At 40.1% G+C, this 23,663-nt stretch overlaps 1 protein-coding gene across 9 annotated transcripts in view; it reads right to left on the bottom strand.

Moving 5' to 3' along the window:
* ROBO1 (roundabout guidance receptor 1) overlaps window positions 1-23,351 on the bottom strand; it is a 403,232-nt gene extending 379,881 nt beyond the window's left edge. For all 9 annotated transcript variants that reach the window (XM_032630727.1, XM_032630729.1, XM_032630732.1 and 6 more), the window contains exon 1: window positions 22,290-23,351. In XM_032630727.1, the coding sequence (XP_032486618.1) occupies window positions 22,290-22,344 (55 nt within the window). In that variant the 5' untranslated portion in view covers window positions 22,345-23,351. The remainder of the gene's footprint in view (window positions 1-22,289) is intronic.
* Window positions 23,352-23,663: the final 312 nt, after the last annotated feature.

The following is a 23,663-nucleotide window of genomic DNA, read 5'->3' as shown; positions in this document are numbered from 1 at the left end:
ACCCTCTTGCAATGTTGGTGGGAATGTAAATTGTTACAGCCACTATGCAGAACAGTATGGAGGTTCCTTAAAAAACTAAAAATAGCTTCCGGGAAGATGGCGGAAGAGTAGGACACGGAGATCACCTTCCTCCCCACAGATACACCAGAAACTCATCTATACATGGAACTGCTCCTACAGAACACCTACTGAACGCTGGCAGAAGACCTCAGACCTCCCAGAAGGCAAGAAACTCCCCCACGTACCTGGGTAGGCAAAAGAAAAAAGAATAAACAGAGACAAAAGGATAGGGACGGGACCTGCACCAGTAGGAGAGAGCTGTGAAGGAGGAAAGGTTTCCACACACTAGAAGCCCCTTCACGGGCGGAGACTGCGGGTGGCGGAGGGGGAACCTTCGGAGCCGCGGAGGAGAGCACGGCAACAGGGGTGCATAAGGCAAAGCAGAGAGATTCCCGCACAGAGGATCGGTGTCGACCAGCACTCACCAGCCCGAGAGGCTTGTCTGCTCACCCGCCGGGGCGGGCGGGGCTGGGAGCTGAGGCTCGGGTTTTGGTCGGAGCACAGGGAGAGGACTGGGGTTGGCGGCATGAACACAGCCTGAAGGGGGTTAGTGCGCCACGGCTAACTGGGAGGGAGTCCAGGGAAAAGTCTGCACCTGCCAAAGAGGCAAGAGACTTTTTCTTCCCTCTTTGTTTCCTGGTGCACGAGGAGAGGGGATTAAGAGCGCTGCTTAAAGGAGCTCCAGAGACTGGCGCGAGCCACGGCAAAAAGCGTGGACCACAGAGACGGGCATGAGACGCTAAGGCTGCTGCTGCCGCCACCAAGAAGCCTGTGTGCGAGCACAGGTCACTATCCACACCCCGCTTCCGGGGAGCCTGTGCAGCCCGCCACTGCCAGGGTCCCGGGATCCAGGGACAACTCCCCCAGGAGAACGCGCCTCAGGCTGGTGCAACGTCTTGCTGGCCTCTGCCGGCGCAGGCCTGCCCCGCACTCCATGCCCCTCCCTCCCCCGGCCTGAGTGAGCCAGAGCTGCCAAATCAGCGGCTCCTTTAACCCCGTCCTGTCTGAGCGAAGAAAAGACGCCCTCCGGCGACCTACACGCAGAGGTGGGGCCAAATCCAAAGCTGAGCCCCTGGGAGCTGTGAGGACAAAGAAGAGAAAAGGAAATCCCTCACAACAGCCTCAGAAGCAGCGGATTAAAGCTCCACAATCGACTTGATGTACCCTGCATCTGTGGAATACATGAATAGACAACGAATCATCCCAAATTGAGGAGGTGGACTTTGAGAGCAAGATTTATGATTTTTTCCCCTTTTCCTCTTTTTGTGAGTGTGTATGTGTATGCTTTGTGTGAGATTTTGTCTGTATAGCTTTGCTTCCACCATTTGTCCTAGGGTTCTCTCCGTCCGTTTTTTGTTTAATTTTTTTCTTAATAATTATATTTTATTTTAATAAATTTATTATATTTTATCTTACTTTATTTTATTTTACTTTATCTTCTTTCTTTCCTTCCTTCCCTCCTTCCTTCCTTCCTCCTTCCCTCCCTCCTTTCTTCCTTTCTTTCTTTCTTTCTTTCTACTTCTACTAATTCTTTCTTTCTACTTTTTCTTCCTTTTATTCTGAGCCGTGTGGATGAAAGGCTCTTGGTGCTGCAGCCAGGAGTCAGTGCTGTGCCTCTGAGGTGGGAGAGCCAACTTCAGGACACTGGTCCACAAGAGACCTCCCAGCTCCACATAATATCAAATGGTGAAAATCTCCCAGAGATCTCCATCTCAACACCAGCACCCACCTTCACTCAACGACCAGCAAGCTACAGTGCTGGACATCTTATGCCAAACAACTAGCAAGACAGGAACACAACCCCACCCATTAGCAGAGAGGCTGCCTAAAATCATAAAAAGTCCACAGACACCCCAAAACACACCACCAGACGTGGACCTGCCCACCAAAAAGACAAGATCCAGCCTCATCCACCAGAACAAAGGCACTAGTCCCCTCCACCGGGAAGCCTACACAACCCACTGAAGCAACCTTAGCCACTGGGGACAGACACCAAAAACAACGGGAACTACGAACCTGCAGCCTGCAAAAAGGAGACCCCAAACACAGCAAAATAAGCAAAATGAGAAGACAGAGAAACACACAGCAGATGAAAGAGCAAGATAAAAACCCAACAGACCTAAGAGATGAAAGGAAATAGGCAATCTACCTGGAAAAGAATTCAGAATAATGATAGTAAAGATGATCCAAAATCTTGGAAATAGAATAGAGAAAATGCAAGAAACATTTAACAACGACCAGAAGAACTAAAGATGAAACAAACAATGATGAACAACACAATAAATGAAATTAAAAATACTCTAGATGGGATCAGTAGCAGAATAACTGAGGCAGAAGAACGGATAAGTGACCTGGAAGATAAAATAGTAGAAATAACTACTGCAGAGCAGAATAAAGAAAAAAGAATGAAAAGAACTGAGGACAGTCTCAGAGACCTCTGGGACAAAAATAAACGCACCAACATTCGAATTATAGGGGTTCCAGAAGAAGACGAGAAAAAGAAAGGGACTGAGAAAATATTTGAAGAGATTATAGTTGAAAACTTCCCTAATATGGGAAAGGAAATAATCAAGTCCAGGAAGCACAGAGAGTCCCATACAGGATAAATCCAAGGAGAAATACACCAAGACACATATTAATCAAACTGTCAAAAATTAAATACAAACAAAACATAATAAAAGCAGCAAGGGAAAAACAACAAATAACACACAAGGGAATCCCCATAAGGTTAACAGCTGATCTTTCAGCAGAAACTCTACAAGCCAGAAGGGAGTGGCAGGACATATTTAAAGTGATGAAGGAGAAAAACCTGCAACCAAGATTACTCTACCCAGCAAGGATCTCATTCAGATTTGATGGAGAAATTAAAACCTTTACACACAAGCAAAAGCTGAGAGAGTTCAGCACCACCAAACCAGCTTTACAGCAACTGCTAAAGGAACTTCTCTAGGCAGTAAACACAAGAGAAGGAAAAGACCTACAATAATGAGCCCAAAACAATTAAGAAAATGGGAATAGGAACATACATATCGATAATTACCTTAAATGTAAATGGACTAAATGCTCCTACCAAAAGACACAGATTGGCTGAATGGATACAAAAACAAGACCCATATATTTGCTGTCTACAAGAGACCACTTCAGACCTACAGACACATACAGACTGAAAGTAAGGGGATGGAAAAAGATATTCCATGCAAATGGAAACCAAAAGAAAGCTGGAGTAGCAATTCTCATATCAGACAAAATAGACTTTAAAATAAAGACTATTATAAGACACAAAGAAGGACACTACATAATGATCAAGGGATCAATCCAAGAAGAAGATATAACAATTGTAAATATTTATACACCCAACATAGGAGCACCTCAGTACATAAGGCAAATACTATAAAAGGGGAAATCGACAGTAACACATTCATAGTAGGGGACTTTAACACCCCACTTTCACTAATGGACAGATCATCCAAAATGAAAATAAATAAGGAAACACAAGCTTTAAGTGATACATTAAATGAGATGGACTTATTTGATATTTATAGAACATTCCATCCAAAAACAACAGAATACACATTTTTCTCAAGTGCTCATGGAACGTTCTCCAGGATAGATCATATCTTGGGTCACAAACCAAGCTTTGGTAGATTTAAGAAAATTGAAATTGTATCAAGTATCTTTTCCGACCACAACACTATGAGACTAGATATCAATTACAGGAAAAGATCTGTAAAAAATATAAACACATGGAGGATAAACAATATACTACTTAATAACGAAGTGATCACTGAAGAAGTCAAAGAGGAAATTAAAAAAATACCTAGAAACAAATGACAATGGAGACATGACGACCCAAAATCTGTGGGATGCAAGAAAAGCAGTTCTAAGAGGGAAGTTTATAGCAAGACAATCCTACCTTAAGAAACAGGAAACATCTCAAATAAACAACCTAACCTTGCACCTAAAGCAATTAGAGAAAGAAGAACAAAAAAACCCCAAAGTTAGCAGAAGGAAAGAAATCATAAAAATCCGATCAGAAATAAAGAAATGAAGGAAACGATAGCAAAGATCAATAAAACTAAAAGCTGGTTCTTTGAGAAGATAAACAAAATAGATAAACCATTAGCCAGACTCATCAAGAAAAAAAGGGAGAAGACTCAAATCAATATAATTAGAAATGAAAAAGGAGAAGTACCAACTGACACTGCAGAAATACAAAAGATCATGAGAGATTACTACAAGCAACTCTATGCCAATAAAATGGACAACCTGGAAGAAATGGGCAAATTCTTAGAAATGCACAACCTGCTAAGACTGAATCAGGACGAAACAGAAAATATGAACAGACCAATCCAAGCACTGAAATTGAAACTGTGATTAAAAATCTTCCAACAAACGAAAGCCCAGGACCAGATGGCTTCACAGGCGAATTCTATGAAACATTTAGAGAGGAGTTAACACCTATCCTTCTCAAACTCTTCCAAAATATAGTAGAGGGAGGAACACTCCCAAACTCATTCTACGAGGCCACCATCACCCTGATACCAAAACCAGACAAGGATGTCACAAAGAAAGAAAACTACAGGCCAATATCACTGATGAACATAGATGCAAAAATCCTCAACAAAATACTAGCAAACAGAATCCAACAGCACATTAAACGGATCGTACACCGTGACCAAGGGGGGTTTATTCCAGGAATGTAAGGATTCTTCAATATACGCAAATCAATCAACGTGATACACCATATCAACAAATTGAAGGAGAAAAACCATATGATCATCTCAATAGATGCAGAGAAAGCTTTCGACAAAATTCAACACCCATTTATGATAAAAACCCTCCAGAAAGTAGGCATAGAGGGAACTTTCCTCAACATAATAAAGGCCATATACGACAAACCCACAGCCAACATTGTCCTCAATGGTGAAAAACTGAAAACATTTCCACTAAGATCAGGAACAAGACAAGGTTGCCCACTCTCACCACTCTTATTCAACATAGTTTTGGAAGTTTTAGCCACAGCAATCAGAGAAGAAAAGAAAATAAAAGGAATCCAAATCGGAAAAGAAGAAGTAAAGCTGTCACTGTTTGCAGATGACATGATACTATACATAGAGAATCCTAAAGATGCTACCAGAAAACTACTAGAGCTAATCAATGAATTTGGTAAAGTAGCAGCATACAAAATTAATGCACAGAAATCCCTGGCATTCCTATACACCAAAGATGAAAAATCTGAAAGGGAAATCAAGAAAACACTCCCATTTACCATCACAACAAAAAGAATAAAATATCTAGGAATAAACCTACCTAAGGAGACAAAAGACCTGTATGCAGAAAATTATAAGACACTGATGAAAGAAATTAAAGATGATACAAATAGATGGAGAGATATACCATGTTCTTGAATTGGAAGAATCAACATTGTGAAAATGACTCTACTACCCAAAGCAATCTACAGATTCAACACAATCCCTATCAAACTACCACTGGCATTTTTCACAGAACTAGAACAAAAAATTTCACAATTTGTATGGAAACACAAAAGACCCTGAATAGCCAAAACAATCTTGAGAAAGAAAAACTGAGCTGGAGGAATCAGGCTCCCTGACTTCAGACTATACTACAAAGCTACAGTCATCAAAACAGTATGGTACTGGCACAAAAACAGAAAGATAGATCAATGGAACTGGATAGAAAGCCCAGAGATAAAACCCCACACATATGGTCACCTTATCTTATCTAATCCCTAAAACTTTGATTTTAGTTGAATTGGTTGATTCTGATAGCTGCTTGCAAAGCAAGTTTAAGTGAACCTAGTATGAATGATAAAAACACCTATTTCTTTGCTGGAGAGGGTGTGGAGAAAAGGGAACACTCTTGCACTGCTGGTGGGAATGTGAATTGGTTCAGCCACTATGAAGAACAGTATGGAGGTTCCTTAAAAAACTACAAATAGAACTACCATATGACCCAGCAATCCCACTACTGGGCATATACCCTGAGAAAACCAAAATTCAAAAAGAGTCATGTACCAAAATGTTCATTGCAGCTCTATTTACAATAGCCTGGAGATGGAAACAACCTAAGTGTCCATCATCAAATGAATGGATAAAGAAGATGTGGCACATATATACAATGGAATATTACTCAGCCATAAAAGGAAACGAAATTGAGCTATTTGTAATGAAGTGGATAGACCTAGAGTCTGTCATACAGAGTGAAGTAAGTCAGAAAGAGAAAGACAAATACCATATGCTAACACATATATATGGAATTTAAGAAAAAAAAATATCATGAAGAACCTAGGGGTAAGACAGGAATAAAGACACAGACCTACTAGAGAATGGACTTGAGGATATGGGTAAGGGGAAGAGTAAGCTGTGACAAAGCTAGAGAGAGGCATGGACATATATACACTACCAAACGTAAGGTAGATAGCTAGTGGGAAGCAGCCGCATAGCACAGGGAGATCAGCTCCTTGCTTTGTGACCGCCTGGAGGGGTGGAATAGGGAGGATGGGAGGGAGGGAGAGGCAAGCGGGGAGAGATATGGGAACATATGTATATGTATAACTAATTCACTTTGTTATAAAGCAGAAACTAACACACCATTGTAAAGCAATTATACTCCAATAAGAAAATTTTTTAAATAAATAAATAAAACACAACACAACAATATCTAACAACAACAAAAAAAAAAAACCCTAAAAATAGAAGTACCATATGACCCAGCAATCCCACTACTGGGTATATACCCTGAGAAAACCATAATTCAAAGAGTCATGTACCACAATGGTCACTGCAGCTCTATTTACAATAGCCAGGACATGGAAGCAATCTGATTTGGTTTTTGTTTCTTGAAGGAAGGACTTAAGTAGTAAAGAAGGGAGCTGGATTCAAAGAACATTTTTAACATGTGAGGTTTGTTACTGGTACTCCCCCACCCAGCCCCCATCCCACCCGCACCGCCAACTTCAAATTTCACTCTCCCAGTTTGGTCCCCCATATTACTCAGGAGCCAAAGTGGCCTCACCCTTCTCCATCCCTGACACTTCCCAGTTATCTGTCACCATCCCACACTCCAAAGGAAAACTTCCATTCCCCAAGTGCTAAATAGCTGAACTCCAAGTAAAAGAGGACCTTTAATCTGATTAAAATAATTCACAGTAAATTGCAAATCTCTTAATCCTCTTAGAGGCAGTAACATTATTTTTTTAATTTGGAAGGGGAAAGCAACTTGGTATCGCCTCTAATTGTTGGCATTTTCGTACAGCATAAACAATAATATATTTTGCTTTATTCGGATAGAAATGGTTATCACATTGGCATGGCAATCTGCCCAGAAATCTGTCTCCAACCTGTCAAATTAACCCTGAATTTTCTCTTAACAACATTCACCCTTCTTCTGCTTTGTTTGTTTGTTGTCATTGTTTTTAAATCTCTGGGGAGAGGTCTTAAGGTTTGGAGTGATATCTCTGTATGGATAATTTTTATGTTTAGGGTTTGTAAGTCAGGGTCTATACAAAGCAACTATCATGAACTAGTTTCTTTAAGAAAAAAAATCGTAATAAAGATGACCAATCAACAAAGCAATAATGAAAACAACACAATTCACACTTAAATAGACATTAGAACATGTCAAACACTGTTTTAAACACTTTATGTATATTAACTTATTTAACCTTCACAGCAACCCCATTATTTCCATTTTACTGGTAAGGAAACAGAAAAGTGAGATAAGCTATTAAGGTGACATGGCTGGTGTGCAGTGAAGCCACATTTCAAACGATTGTATTTTAACTCTGAAGCCCATTCCCTTACAATCACACACTCTACTGAAAGACACAGTGATTAGGAAAAACTCAGGGATAAATAATCCAGCTCCCTGTGTTGTTCCTAGGTTAAAAACTGCAGAATTTAAATTCTGAAAGTGGCCTTAACGGCACTGTTTCAATTCCTGCATTTTACAGGTGAAGAAACTAACTCATCGCATGGTGAAAAGCTACCTAGTGGCAGATTCAAACCCAGAAAGAACCAAGTCTGAATCCAAGTCGTGTTTTTTCCCTCACTATACTACAGTTAGTCCATAGAAAAATCATAGCAAAACCTAGAAACTCCAAGCAAAGGTAGATATTCAAAATCCTAGCCAATGCATTTTGTAGGATCTGGTAAATACAAACTCTTGAGAGCTCCCATTTGGCAACTCTGGTTTTTCTTCTTTCTGATTACTCACATCTCTGTTTCTAAAAGAATGAAAATTTACCCAAGAATCAGAGGGATTATTAATTTATTTTATAACTCCTGTCAAAGCAAAGAAATTCATGTACTGAATCACTTATTAATTCACTGAATGTGTTCGTTGTAATAGTTAAGTAGATACAGACCCTCATAGTTTGAAAGGAGACCTGGATAAGTAAATGTAATAGAGAATGATCATGGGCAAGGTCACAGTTTTGTAAAGGGTGCTATGGAAACACATAAGAAGTACATCAAAACTACACTGGGTGGGTGGAAGGGGCGTCTAAGAGTTTTTGGAGGAGGAGACACCTGCATTTATTCATTAGGCCAAACAGCAGTTAGGGTGGGGAAAAGGGGAGGAAAACGGAGAGAATGGAATGGGTCTAGACAGAGCAGTCCCAGATAGAGGAACAGCATTAGAAAAGCCTGAGGGATAAGAGGCTGAGGCTGGTTCATATGTAGGGAACCCTAATTAGGCAGGTGTGCAATATAATCAAATCAATAACAATACCTCCAGGGCTTCCTTGGTGGTGCAGTGCTTAAGAATCCTCCCGCCAATGCAGGGGACACGGGTTCGAGCCCTGGTCCGGGAAGATCCCACATGCCGTGGAACAGCTAAGCCCGTGCGCCACAACTACCGAGCCTGTGCTCTAAAGCCCGCTAACCTCAACTACTGAACCCGCGTGCCTAGAGCCCGTGCTCCGCAACAAGAGAAGCCACCGCAATGAGAAGCCCTTGCAGCTCAACGAAGCGTAGCCCTCACTTGCCGCAACTAGAGAAAGCCCCCATGCAGCAATACAGACCAATGCAGCCAAAAATAAATCAAATAAATTAAATAAACAAATTTTTAAAAAAATACCTCCAAAGACAGGGTACTTTTTCTCTTAAGAAAATAAACATAACGTTTCTGTGGTTCACAAAAAACGGAATAGTCTTTATATGGAAAGAAATAGGAAGAAGAAATCAACAAGACTTAGGCAAATTAGCTGATAGGTTTTCATTACATTCCTTTAAAAGCTTCAGTTCTCAACTATAGAAATAATTTCCAAATAAATGTGAAAGTCATGGCTGCCCTTTTAAGTGATGAAGAATACATTATTATTAGCAAGCTATTTTGTCAGAGCATCAAATAATGCTCATCTTTAAACATACCTCCTGTGGACAATGAAATGCTGGTGATGGTTTCCAGCTTCAAATGAATCAGTGCTCACTGCTCAGGGCACAATACTGCTTCTGACCTCTTCCCCTGCCCGTGCCTTGACCTTCTCCCACTCCAACGTTATTCCCTGCCTTGTGCTGTGAGCATCTCATATTATTCGTGAGCTGTGGCTCTAGAATTTAGCATGAGGAGGGCTGCCCCTGATAGATGTCTAACAAGAGTAATGCTCTTAATGATCCCCAATGGGACTCTGCCATATTCTTCCAGCAGGATGAGTCGTTGGAAGACAAAAAGAAATTCTATGCACTTTACAGTGAAACATAATGAAGACAAGAAATTTTTACATATAGGAATATTTTACTTAGATTTAGTAAGAAATGACCAGTTTGGGTTTTTTTTTAAAGAGTTAACCAAAATGTCTTCATATATATTTAGCTTTGCAGTATATCTTGAACACCTGAGCAAATTATCCCATTTCTACGTTGCCTTAAAGAAATCCTCCAAATGTTGTTTTAGAAACATTTATGAATTATACACAAGGTTTCTTCACAAAAACGCTAGATATGCTCTTGAAAACTGTGCATAAATCAATATTTTGTAAATTAAATAACATTTTTCACCAACAAATTATTTCAGAGATGCTTTATTTTCATTTCTCGTTAATATTCAATTGGCAATGATTACTGACCCTTTAGATTAAGCTTCTCTCCTGATAATATTTCTGTCAAACAGCTAATGATCTATAAAACAAATAATAAAACAAATATGGGAAACTAGGTTTTAGAAATGGTCCTGCAATAAATACTTGCAGAAGGTAAAAGCTTCTTTGCAATTCAGCCAAAGCCCCAATTTTATTCTTATTTCTTCTGATTTCCTTAATGTACTTTCTCAACCTGTAATTCATAGGCAACACGGTGGTGTGTCTCTTAATAGCAATCAGTAAACCTTTAGACCGTCTCTGTTGATAATTTCTCTTCTTATTCAAGAATATATTTATTTATTCAGTTCATCAGGAACTCTGCTCATCAAAGGGCTTATGGTTTTGTTTTCGGTGTTCCTTAGCTTTAGGACAAAGAATAAACATAAACAGTCAAACTGATCACTTTGCCTGGCTTAACAATTTGTAAAATGTAAATAATGCCTAATAAAGGCAGACGCTTTGGGTTAAATAAATAAGCCATTATGTAACCATTTAGCTAGAAACAATACAGTAAGGATGGCCAAACACCAGAAAAGGAAAAGCTTCGAAAACGCTGAAGATAACAGAGTGAGGGGATGTCAATGTATTTAGAGTAGGAATGAACAGCCACAGATAGGTCGGTTCTATATGGGACGGATAATGTAATATTGCAGCTACAAAATGATGATCTGTGGGCCACATTTGGTGTGAAGACTTGCTATTGTTGTTGTTACATTTATTATTAATTTAGACCTAATTGTTCCCATTATAGGTTGGGAGATTTTACTTTAAAATACAGATTTATGCCTTTTCTTGAAAACTCTGAAAGTCTGTCTACATTTAAGTCCACACATCCCCATGGCAACATCCAGCCAACCATCCCTTAGACCTGATACAGGGCCTTCCTTACACAGGCCCTGTATTGGCATTTCAGTTTTCAACCGTTATAAAATATTATCAGAGAAGAAAAACAGAATCTCACAAATTTCATTTTGTTTATCTTCCCTGCCAAGACTCGTGACTTTAGAACAGGAAGGGCAGTTCGAAGATGCTTCAGTGGTAAATGAAGGTGGGAAGATAAGTATCTAGCTTATTAATATATTTTAAATCTCCTGATCCAGAAAAGCATTACATCCCAGGATGCTGACAGAACTTTTAGATGAAATGAGATATTTATTTGAACACTAGGAAAAAGTTAAAAGTTATCTAAATTTTTACTAAAAAAGAAAACAGGATCCTCAAAATCCATGTTACACTTTAGGACACTGACAAAATATATATTAAAAACAGTAACAAAAGAACATAACCAAGTGAAATGACTCTTTATCAAATAAGGAAAATTGGAAGAAAACAGAAACCTTGTGTGCAGAGAACAGAAAATTTTAAAAGAGCATAGCTGTCTTCAAATATCGAAACAGTTTCATGTAGAAACTAAACTGAATTTACCATGGGTAGTTCGGAGGGTAAAACAGAGTCCAGTAGGACAGGAAATAGAGTTGAGTTTTAGCTTAATTAATGAGGAAAATTTATACAAAACTTATAAATGGAATCTTCTATGCTATGAGGAGATAATTCCTGTCACACAGAAAGTAATGAAGATAGAATAAAGAATAGGTGTTCAGGTTACTGCAGAGAGGGTAGAAGCACAGAAATAAAGTTGTTCTAAGATACTGTCCAAATGATTCTCTGATAGGTTAAGAACAATAAAACATATATCATTATATCTAAGTTTGTCTATACACTGCTATCCATACCCTGAGAGAATATGCCAAAAAGTAAATGTCTTAATTTCTAAGAATTATGATATCAAATTTATATTTATTTTTTATCACCTCTTCTCCATTTGGTGGAAGCTCTTTATGATCTAAACATAGGCTCACAGGGTAGTCACACATACCTCTGTTAAATTACCTATTGGGCAATCAACCATTTAGCATAAATTCCTTAAGTGCAAGAAATGAGCTTTTTTTTTTTTTTTAATAACTTACTGTTGCCTGGTAAGATTGATCAAATGAATGAATGAATGTTATTATTAAACAGTGTACTCTAAAATATGTGTCATAAGTGAAATTCTATAACAACTAACTATTGTAAAATCTACCTCTTCAAACAGATTATATCTTTTTTTCAGATCACCACTCCTGGATGCACCTTTCTAACACTTCACCTTGCTCAACAAGGTATTCTATTCTTTCTTTCAACACTCTTTGGCAACCTACTTATTCCAGGGAGAGTTTGCTGACTAAGTAAATCCCCTTAATCTATCAGTTCTCAAATGCAATTCTCACTTTTACCATCATATCAAAACATCTTTCATTCACAGAGTGCCAAAAATTCACTCATGTGCTTCAACATACATTTTCCTGTCTATAAGTACACAACCTGGATGTTGTATTAAAAGCTCCTACACATTATCAGTATGTCTAAAACATTCTTTAAAGTGTCTAACAGCAACAAAAGTAGACAGTTGGTTAATAATAATTTTTCATTATTATCAAGATTGATAATCTTGATTTATCTAATCAAGATAATCAAGATTGACAGTCATTTACTGAGGAATAAAGAATGTTATTAAGCTCCATTCATAATAAAAAACAAGTAGCATTATCAAATACAAATGAATGGCAGGCTGCAAAGCAATAAATGCACAGAAACACATTTATTATGAAGTTATTTTAAGACAGAGTAAAAACCTTAAGGCTATGACCAGGTCTCGTATGAGGGAGGGTTTTAGATATGATACCTAGTTTCGATTACTGGTAAAGAGTAAGGAACCAGGAAATTGTTCAATTTTCATTTAAGCATATATAAAGTCATAAACCTATGAACAGAGAGAAGAGAAATGTACCATCCCATCTACACATTTGGAAATAACTTTGGAAGACTATTGAGTTCAACTGAGAAAACCACCCCTAAGAAATTACAGAACAATCTTTAGTCAGACATATCTATTTAAAAGAATGGGACTTCCCTGGTGGTGCAGTGGTTAAGAATCTGCCTGCCAAGGCAGGGGACACGGGTTCGATCCTGGTCCGGGAAGATCCCACGTGCCGCGGAGCAACTAAGCCCGTGCGCCACAACTACTGAGCCCACGTGCCACAACTACTGAAGCCCGTGCGCCTAGAGCCCGTGCTCCACAACAAGAGAAGCCACCGCAGTGAGAAGCCTGTGCACCACAACAAAGAGTAACCTCCGCTCACCGCAACTAGAGAAAGCCTGCGCACAGCAACAAAGACCCAATGTAGCCTTAAATAAATAAATAAATAAATAAATAAATAAATAAATAAATAAATAAATAAAAGAGTAAGAAGAACAAAAGAGTAACATTTAAAAAAAACAACTATATTACTTCTGAGAGAGGGTTGATTACAGTACTGTTTTTAATAGTTACTACAGATTCTGGCAGTTGTCAGGGATCATGTTCACCAATGTTACATTCTTTGTTTTCTAGAAAACTTGCCATCTGAGAAGGATACACCTTTAAAGGAATAGTAGTAACAGATTCTAACCAAGCTGTTGCCTAATATACTTTTATTATCCATAACATCGTATCACTATGTTCACTGTCTACTTCAGACTCAAAAAAACAAAAATTCAGCACCAGTTTCTTAGCGAAATTAGATGCCAGTAATAGTATTTTCTCTATGAAGACATTTCTATTCAGTTACCCAAATGAGCTCTCATAAAACTTACTTCGCTCCTGTGTCAGATTTACTCCACAAACTGAACAGCACTGAATTCCACTAGATCATATTACGGGCTGAATTGAGATTTCTGTGTTCTATGGTGTATAATATCAGGGTTATCAAGCAAAAGAGGGGAACAGACAATCAGATATACCAGAAAAATCTATCATCTAAAAGGCAACTAAAACAGCTGGGCAGCACAAGTTAGTTCCCTCACAAAGAAGCATCTTAGCCTTGTTATCTACACATTTTATACTGTTTCATCTACAATGATTTTCCTATAAGGAAACAGTGCAGTGGGTATAATGGTGACGAGCCAAATTCTGCAATCAGACAGGCTGATTCTACCACACTAGCTGACTGACCACAGTCAAGGAACGTAAATTTTCTGAGCCTCATTTTCCATATTGATAAACAGGGATAACAGCAATGCATTCATTCTTAATGTGGTATTAAATAAGATAAGGTGTATGAGCACTGTGCCGGCACATAACTTTATACATTTTAGACTTTATAATAATTATTATTAGAGATATTATATTATTGATTCCTAGTCCTTTAGGTTCAATACACATAACTGGATCCATAACTCATCATTTAATTACTTGTTTTTTTCATCATCAGGCTATATATATACATATATACACATATTTAATAATCATGTGTGGTTATTAAAGCATTATGTTCAATGTATCAAATGCAAAATGGTGAAAGGGTAGTTTTGAATATGGGGTCCTAGGAAAGGACGAGCTCCTGGATTGGAATGACCCCTAACAGGAGAAAAGACCAAATAATGCAATGAATTTTGTTTCCTCTCTGACCATACTGAATCTAAAAAAAAGCTGCCCTTATGATGCGTCTACCGAATCCTAATTATTAACTGATGAATAGCAACAATCTTGTCAGTTAAATGCTCCCTCATCTCCGTGCAGTATCCAAGTAAAGCTTCTGCCCATCTCCTCTTTTTCTTCTACATGTTTAGGTTTTGGCAATTAATGAACTACTAAGTTCATTAATTGAAGCAAATTCCAGTTCCAAACTTAATACCAGATTGGTAAGGAAATTTTTACTTCTCTTCAAATATAAGGGAGAAAAACAGATGAGTCTATCTCCCACAGCCTGTACAAGCCAGTTTACTTTATTCAGACAGCTTGCTAATTGAATGGTCTGGAGACACTGAAATTACTTCCCAAACCAGGCAACTAAAGTAGTTTAAAGTTACCCAGAGGTGTGTAGTTAACACTTACAAATGTGTTTTAACTCACTTTGATATATGAACAAGCACCATTAGGGAAGTTTCCAAGTAATAAAAGACTGCCTTTTAAATCAAGCCTGAGTAAACAAAATCAGCTTTAGGTCAGTGAAACTGCAAAGTATACATTTTATATTTCCTTTATATAGGAAAGGAATTGCAGGCAGATACTTCCAGCCAAACTAAAAGTTAGTACATTGTTAGTGGAAGAAAACAACCACATGCTAAAACAGAAAATATAACAGAGTATGCATGTTACTGAAGTTTGGAGATTAAATTTTGAGATGGCACCTCATTAGCACCATCTGATGCCAAATGATCTTGGAACAGACAAATGTAGCCTGATTCACTTATTCTTTTGCCCCATTTTCCTTTCAAACTCTACCTGGGATTGCTAATGACATAAAAGGGCCTCCGTCACATGAGTGGAGAGAAACTAAAATCTGGCCTCTGTTTCCTCTTCTGCTAACATCCATGAATGAGTTTACAGAGTTGATATTTTTTTCCATGATGGTGCATAAATTATGACCATACATCACATGCTACAAGGAACTTGACTGTCATATAAGCACACCTCTTGTTATGTTCATTGAAATTTTAAGTTATATCAAGAAATAACATATACCTGAAATGATTTTTAAAGTACTAAATGGTCACATGTAACGATTTTATTACTCCTAAGAGAACTTTCCTCACATTAAAAGAAGAATCTACAGGGCTTTCCTGGTGGCGCAGTGGTTAAGAATCTGCCTGCCAAGCAGGGGACGCGGATTCAAGCACTGGTCCAGGAAGATCCCACATGCTGCAGAGCAACTAAGCCCATGAGCCACAACTACTCAGCCTGCACTCTAGAGCCTGCGAGCCACAACTACTGAGCCCACGTGCTGCAACTACTGAAGCCCGCGCACCTAGAGCCAGCGCTCCGCAACAAGAGAAGCCACCGCAATGAGAAGCCCGCGCACCGCAACGAAGAGTAGCCCCTGCTCGCCACAACTAGAGAAAGCCCGCGCGCAGCAACGAAGACTCAATGCAGCCAAAAATAATAAATTTTAAAAAAAAGAAAAGAAAAACCTACAGAGTGTCAGGGATACAGATTCGGTCTCTGACATTGTCAAGCAGAACCTCTTGCAAATAACTTTGGGAGAAAGTTCCAAAGGCTCCATGCTCGTTCCATGGCTGACTGTGGATAAGCTGTCCCTGGTTCTCGGGGCATGTACACATAAGCTGAACATACGCATAGATGACCCATACTTTGAACTTGATACTTTCTGAAATCCAATCAAGAGCATTTTGAGAAAGTGTGACCATGAGCTACTACTTGCCAGAAGTGCTTTAAAAATGTGTTTTCTAGTAAGGAAAACTAACATGATTGAAAAAACAGATCCCTGAGATACACGGTATTATTAGGAATTGAAGCCTACTACTTCCTATATGCTACATATAAATCACTCGCTTGACACAAAAAGAATATATTCCCACTTAAGGCAGAACCACACTGCTCTGTATACATTTGCTTGTATCCACTGGTGGTGCTTTTAATGCTTCATTTAAGTGTCAAACTAGGTGACAGGCATTAAGCCTGTAGACCATTCAGCATCAAACTCACGATCTAAGAACCTTTTCTACCATTGTTTACCTTCTATACACTCTCCTCCCAATCAGAAAATAAATTAATTAAATAAAATAAACAGATATTCTTTTCCGGCTGTAAGCCACGGACAGCTCTGAACACGGCAGAGGTACTTCTCCCATTGAATGAAGTCAGAAAGATATGCACAGTCATGCTGTTCAAAATATTGGTTTATGTGTGGAACAACATTGTCGTAAGACATTTGGAAGCCAAGTAAAATCACAGAAGTAAGGGAATTTGTAGCAGTCTGTTTTGGCTTACAGGAAATGAGACTGAGCTCTCCCATGAAGCAAGCAACATGACACCTTCCAGCATTAGAAATAGCCTTTTGGTTGGCTAAAGAGCAAAAGAGAGGGAAGCAAGGAAGTGGAGATCAAAGCTATCTCCCTGTACACTACAGATAATCTTTTTTTCTTCCTTTTCCTCAACAGCAAGATTGAAGGAAAGTGCTGAAGGTAGAGGGACAAGGGGAAAAGGAAACCATGCTAATCCGGAATTGTAGGGAAAGGAGATGGCCTTTGATCTCCACAGGATGGCAACTTTATTGGCTATGCATAAGCAGTTTCCAACCAGCTGATCAACCAGGTATTAACACTCAACACCCTTCCATGATCAGTAACCATGAAGTGAGTCATCTGTGGATAGCAGTCAAGCAGAAGGCTCATCTACTACTAAATGACCACCAGCCCATGCCCAACCCAGAGGGGAAGGTGCAACCCCAGGGGAAATGATTGTTTCTCCACAGGCAGGCTCTTCCCTGATAAGCACCAATTATTTGCCTTGGGACTCAGAGCAAAATCTTTCCTCAAGTGTGCATGAATGAGGACGGCATTCATTTTTCAAAATACAACTTGGAATCCGTGTATTTCTACATCACCAGCAGTCATTGTTTTGACTTCTGTTCGGTGTCTTTTTTTAAGCATGCCAGGAAATACAGACATGATAAAGGCTGGATGTGAGCTGGTTGAATGTAAAGAACCGATCATCTTGCTTGGTGATCTAAAAATTTAAAGATCATTTACTTAATGGCAGGATAAAAAATGCCTCCCTTCCAAATTCTCAAGAGTTCAAACCACAGTCTTGTTTGGGTGAATTTGGGGGACATGTTTTAAAATTAAAAAAAAAAAAATGATTGATTGAACCATAATCTTTCTTATTTTAAACCTTCATTTCTCTCTTTCAACTAGGAAAGTGCAGAGTGGTTAAGGGTTTTGGAATCAGCATGGTTCAAATCCCTGCTCATCCACACCTCCTAACCTCTCTATGATGTAGTTTCCACAGCGATAAAATACAGATAAAGTAAAATTTTCGTAAGAATAGCACCTATGTCATAGGGCTCTTATAAGCATTAAATAAGATAATGGTGACCGGTCCACAAATGACAGTCATATCTTCATAGCACTAGCAGTAGTCATCATCATAAAGTTTCTTACGGTGCCCCAGAATTTGAACTTGATCTCATTTTTTTTATTATTTCCTTCTCTCACTTGCTGGTCTCCTCTAAGCAAAAACATTATGATACAGGAGGTAACTACTTAGCTTTCCACTCCTCTGTATAAATTGAGGAAGTCAACATTCTAAAGTCTTCTTAAATATAGCTTAAAAAAAAACTATTTTATGAATTCGTTAAAGATTCCAACTACTCCTTTGTTTTCAAACTACTCGATGTTTCAAACCACTCCTTTGCTTTAAAAATTGTCTAGTTCTTTATATAGTTGTTAAACATAGAGCATACACACTGACATCAATTTTTCAAGAGCCCACTTTTCAGATTTGCTCTTTGTGCTATGTGTGGTCAGAGGGTACACTAAGATTGGCTCTGTCTACTGCCACTCTCCCTCCTCCTATAGTTTAAAACCAGCTCAATTATGGATCTGTTTCTTCTACTGTACTTCTCTAGCCTTCTGCTTCTGGTTCCACTTTTTTTTTTTCCTTTCTTATTACCGAATTTCTTAATATACTCTACAGATTACCTTAGGCCTAATTTTTAATTGAGTAACAATTTTGATTTCCTTATATTTTTCTATAAGAAATCAAGCATGCAAGGCAGTTATACTTTTGTTTTTAGAATTAAACATTTTTCTAAAGGCCAGAACTTAAAATGAGCATTACCTTAACATCTCTTATTAACACAGAAGATGATACATACTCAACTATTTATGATCTTCATTGGCAAGCTGTTATTCTAAGCTTCCTCCCAATCTTATTCCTCTTGCCCAGTATTTTAAATTACAGATACCTACTCAACATAAAATAAATAAATAAACAAACAACTGTGATTATAGGTTTGAAATTTAGCATTTTGTATCACTTTATTCACACAAGAGTATTTCATTTGTCATAGGGAAGACTAAGGGAAAATTTCAGGTAAATTTATTGTTCTGAGACATTTTAACTGTAAATATCTTATGTATTAGAGGCCCCATTATCAAGAAATAGGATGCCTTTAAAAGATGTCACAGTATTCAGATAAGTGTATTTAAAAGCCAATAAGTTTATAAAGAAATGAATAAGAAATTATTGGAATTACCAAAGAATCTTTCCAGTTACAGAGACCACAGAGCAAGATAAGTGGCTCACATAGTGAAACTTATCTAAAAAATTTCCCTCCCCCCAAGAGAAAAAGACTCCTCCCTCCCCAAAAAAAGGAGGAAAGGAAGACAGCACTAGTGAATTTCTACTTCATATGAAGTTCAGATCTCATCCTAAGTCTGAACTGAAATTCAATCACTTTTTCACTTAAAAGCAGTTTTGATCAAATGGAGTTGAGGAGAGGAAGTCCATAAAGAAAGAATGTTTAGAATCAGTTCCTGAGAGATCACACAGATTTTTTTTTTCCAGGGCTATCCCATCTGCTCCCCTCACCAAAAGTCTAGCTCTCCACAGAAAAGAACTCAGGTATACAAACACTAAAGAAATTTACCATGAAAAAGAATTTCTAAAGAAATACCTATTTTTTCCAAAATCTTAGTTTCCTAGAATAAAAAGTTATATATTGTAGCATTAGGCTAATAAATAAAAGACTACAAAAAACAAACACATATTTTGATGTTAAGTATGACATCAACACATCAACGTGAAGTTTATAATCTGTATGAAGAAAACTATAGGACTTTGTTAAGTTGGCAGCCAGGTTTTTTTAAAAAAAAAAAAAAAAGGAAAAGAAAAAAGAACTGACAACCAATAGATGTTTTTACAGGTTAAATCTTGTTGAAGGTACCTTACCCCCCTCAGTACACTTTGATTTATTTAAACTCACCACATTTCTCTTAAATACACTCCATTAACAAGTGATAGACTGTGATCTTAGGCTTGAGGCAAGATATGAAACACAACCTTTCAAGAACTTCATTCATTCCCTGCCCAGGTGTCTTGAGCATGCCCAACTCTACTTACTTATCTGAGTTTTGTGAAGTTTTTATTCAAGTCAAAGTGTGGCTTTAGAATAGCACACAGTCGTGAACCCTCCCCAGCAGCCCAGTAATCTGGCCTCCCCAAGTTCAGATTCACAGCTGGAGTGAAAGTCAACAGAAGACCGATAAACAGCTTCAGGTTAAATATGAGAGAGCATCTCACAAGGACAACTCTGACCCCACCAACAAAGTGGATAACCACACCTATCGGAAAAACTTAGGTTTATTAAAATCACCAGCAGCTTCGGTGGAAAATTAAATTAGAAAAACAAAGCCAGAAATCATTTCAGCTCTAAGGTTATAAATGCCTTCTATCTATTTAAATTACAAATCTCAGGTACTAAGTACTAATCAAATTATTAAATCTAAAGGGCAGTACACGCTCCAACATTTCTCCAAGTGAAGACAGAATTTGCACGCTGACACGACTAGCTTTCAGTGACATCCTATTACTGTGACCCTATCTTTAATCTACTGCCATGATAAAATGTCCCAACATATACAAACTCAGCTCAAACAGTGACTAATGACCATTAATCCCCCTATCTTCAGTAATCTGCTCCTCCAGTCATTTATCACACTGACACTTCACTTTACACACTTGAATAAACTTTAACCGAGAAGGTGAATCAACAAAAATCTCAAAGGTATCTGAAGCTGTAAAATTAAACTAGGGGGAGACTTGGCGAAGAGAGACAAATAGAGAGATCAGATCTGAATGTTTCTGATTTGCATCCTTGGCTGGTATGGGGGTGGGAAACCATTCAATCCCTCAGATATGAAAACTAAGAAAAAAATACACGAGAGAGGGGAAGCTGGAAGAAAGAAGAGGTGGCCGGCCCCAAAGAGTCTGTTTAATCTAGTCATCCTTCCACTGTGACAGGAATGAAAACTTCAGCTTTCTGTTTTCTTCAAAGGAATAACAATTTAATAAATTTCTCATTTAGTTCCGTTGCAAGGGTTCCTTTTAGTCAGAAAGCATATTTTAGGGATTATTTTAGGGATTTATTTGCCATCATTTAGCTGATGTGTTTTTCTTTTACATATTTCCTTAAGTAAAATCCTTGGTCAAAATATTAATCATAGCCCTGGACCACAAAAAGCTCAAACCAACCTTTCAAAACTGTTTCATAATCATGGAAATTGAGTGACTCTAACGTACAGGCTCTGATGCAACTTGAAGCTCAGTACAGGACTATAAAAAATTCCCTGAGGTACACTGTGTGTGTGTGTGTGTGTGTGTGCGTGTGCGTGTGTGTGTGTGTGTGTGTTAAGGCCTGAAATCGGATCCTTGATTGAAACCAGAATCTACCAAAAGGAAAGAAAGAAAAGTTGAGCCGTGACTCTGTTCCCTCATAGTAAAAGTTTCTTCGGGAGGGTAAGAAAACTATTTGGAAGTGTAGATGCAGTGTACACTCTTAGGTCAGACGTATCCCACTGCAGTATCCTTCCAACAGCTCATGGGAAGAGTTCTGGTACTATTTAATGAATCCCCAAAATCCTAAATTCAGCCTTCTGTTTTCCCTTGCCAATGAAAACTCCCAGGCAACTAAGTGTTCCCTTTCAGATGCTTGCAACCTCTTGTTTTCCTTCTAAACTCACCCAGGCAGCGGGGATACTTTATATCCTACGGTAAGGAGTTATTTCCTGAAGTTTCTTCAGAATCGAATTTAATTACAGACCTTGGTTATATAAAACTATTAATAACCCCTTTGCTCGAAAGAGGAGGGGCGAATTGGAGGACCAGGTTCAGCAATCCTGGCGGGTTTCTGAGCTCCAGCTCCCCGGGCGCACACCTCCCTTCCCGCGGGAAGCAGCCGAGGGCTGAAACTCACTTTGGCTCATCCTCATGGCCCAAGCTCACCGCCAACCGCTGACTCTCCCACCCTTGCGCTCCGACGTGCGTTTGCCCAGAATGATCTGGGCGTGCCTCGAACTTGGCAAAAGGCCTAGGTCTGCGAAGAGGCTTGGAAGGTCTTGGGAGATGAGGGAAAGGGGACAACACAAAGTAGGAACTAAGAACCTTTTCGTCTAAAACTCCTGCCAGGGGTCGGGCTCCTCCGGCCTTAGAAGGGAGAGGTCACCAAAATGCAGTTCGGGGTTGATTTTGAAAAGTGGAGAGGGGGCGTGCAAGGGGAATGGAGGGTGAAGGAGGAAGACGCGGGGTTACCTGAACAGAGACATATTAATCCAAAGAGGTAAAAGTGAGCAGGCTCCGCGATCATTGTCCTCGGGTGGATCCTGCATACAGTCTCATGCCAAGAGGAGAGAGTAGAAATGGGGTCTCCAAATTTATGAAGCCACACACTACACACAAAGGCTTAATATAAGCAACGTGGGTCAATCCGCCAGGAGTTTTTAGGGCAATTACTTGTCCACCTCTCCGGACGCTTGTCAGTATCTCTGAGCCCTCTGCAGACTAAGAATTCCAAGGTTTGCCTTCTCTGGCGCCAGGGTTTCCGAGGAGGCTTGGCCACTTCCAAGGACCATCCAAAGCGAACAACAAAGAGCCGAAGCAGAAGAGCAGTTGTGCGGTTTCCTGCCTCCACAATCTTGCCGAGCCTCCCGGCGTGCTCCCGCGGCGAGGGCCGGCGCGGCGGCGGCAAAGTTGGCGTGTGAGAACGGATTAGGGAGGGCCGAAAAGTGCTTCTCCGTCTATAGGCGAGCCCAGTCAACAGCTGGCCACCCGCGCCGGCGGCAAAGGCAGCCAAGGCAGTGGCAGCAGCTCGGGAGGACGGGAACAGGGTGCCGGGGGTGTGCCTGGGTGACTCCGCGCGCTGGGGGCGAGCAAGGGGGCGGTGCGGCGACAGCGGTTCCCTGGGCGGGCCCTTGTTCCCATCACTTGGGGGATGCGGAGGGTACTGAAGAAGGCAGCAGCTCCGCGGACACACTCAAGCCTCCCGGGCGCCCCCAGCCCAGCGCGGCGCTCACCATCCCTCCGGCCCCTCGCCCGCGGGGGCGTGCGCGCAAGGCACCCCGAACTCTCCGCGGCTGGAACGCTGGAGCCTAAACTTCCAGGCGGTGGCTGCCCGCAGCCCTGGCTCGTGGTAGCTGCAGAGAGGCACCCGACCTCCCCGGGGTGGCGGAGAGGGGCCAGGAGGATGCCGCTGCGGGTGGGAGCGACGGCAGCCGCGGCTCACCCGAACTCCGCTGGGATCAGCGGCGTCTGAAGTTTCTACTCTCACGCTGCCTCTTCTCTGGCTCGATTGCTTGCGGGTTTCCCCCACAGTCCCCGCGGCTCCCGGTTTCCTCCCTCTCTTTCCCAGCCCGAGAATACTTAAAGGGGCCGCGCAGTCCTTTCCACGCTTCACTCTACACTCTCCAGACGCCGGTCTGGCAAGTTCTGCTCGTTAATATTTCCATCCATAAGCCAGGGTGCCCGACTACGCCCTCAGGTGAGAATCAAACTGTTCAGGATCACAAAGCCGAGCGAATTGGAACTTGCCTTGTTTCTCTCGACACCCCTGGCTCCCCTGCACCTTTCTCCAAATGGAACCTCCCAGCCAAAGACTTCAAAAACCCTCCTGGTCCAGCTTAACCTCTT

This window comes from Phocoena sinus, chromosome 4 (assembly GCF_008692025.1).
Source record: "Phocoena sinus isolate mPhoSin1 chromosome 4, mPhoSin1.pri, whole genome shotgun sequence".
In the NCBI taxonomy this organism is placed as follows: domain Eukaryota; kingdom Metazoa; phylum Chordata; class Mammalia; order Artiodactyla; family Phocoenidae; genus Phocoena; species Phocoena sinus.
This window is presented reverse-complemented; position numbering and strand designations above follow the sequence as displayed.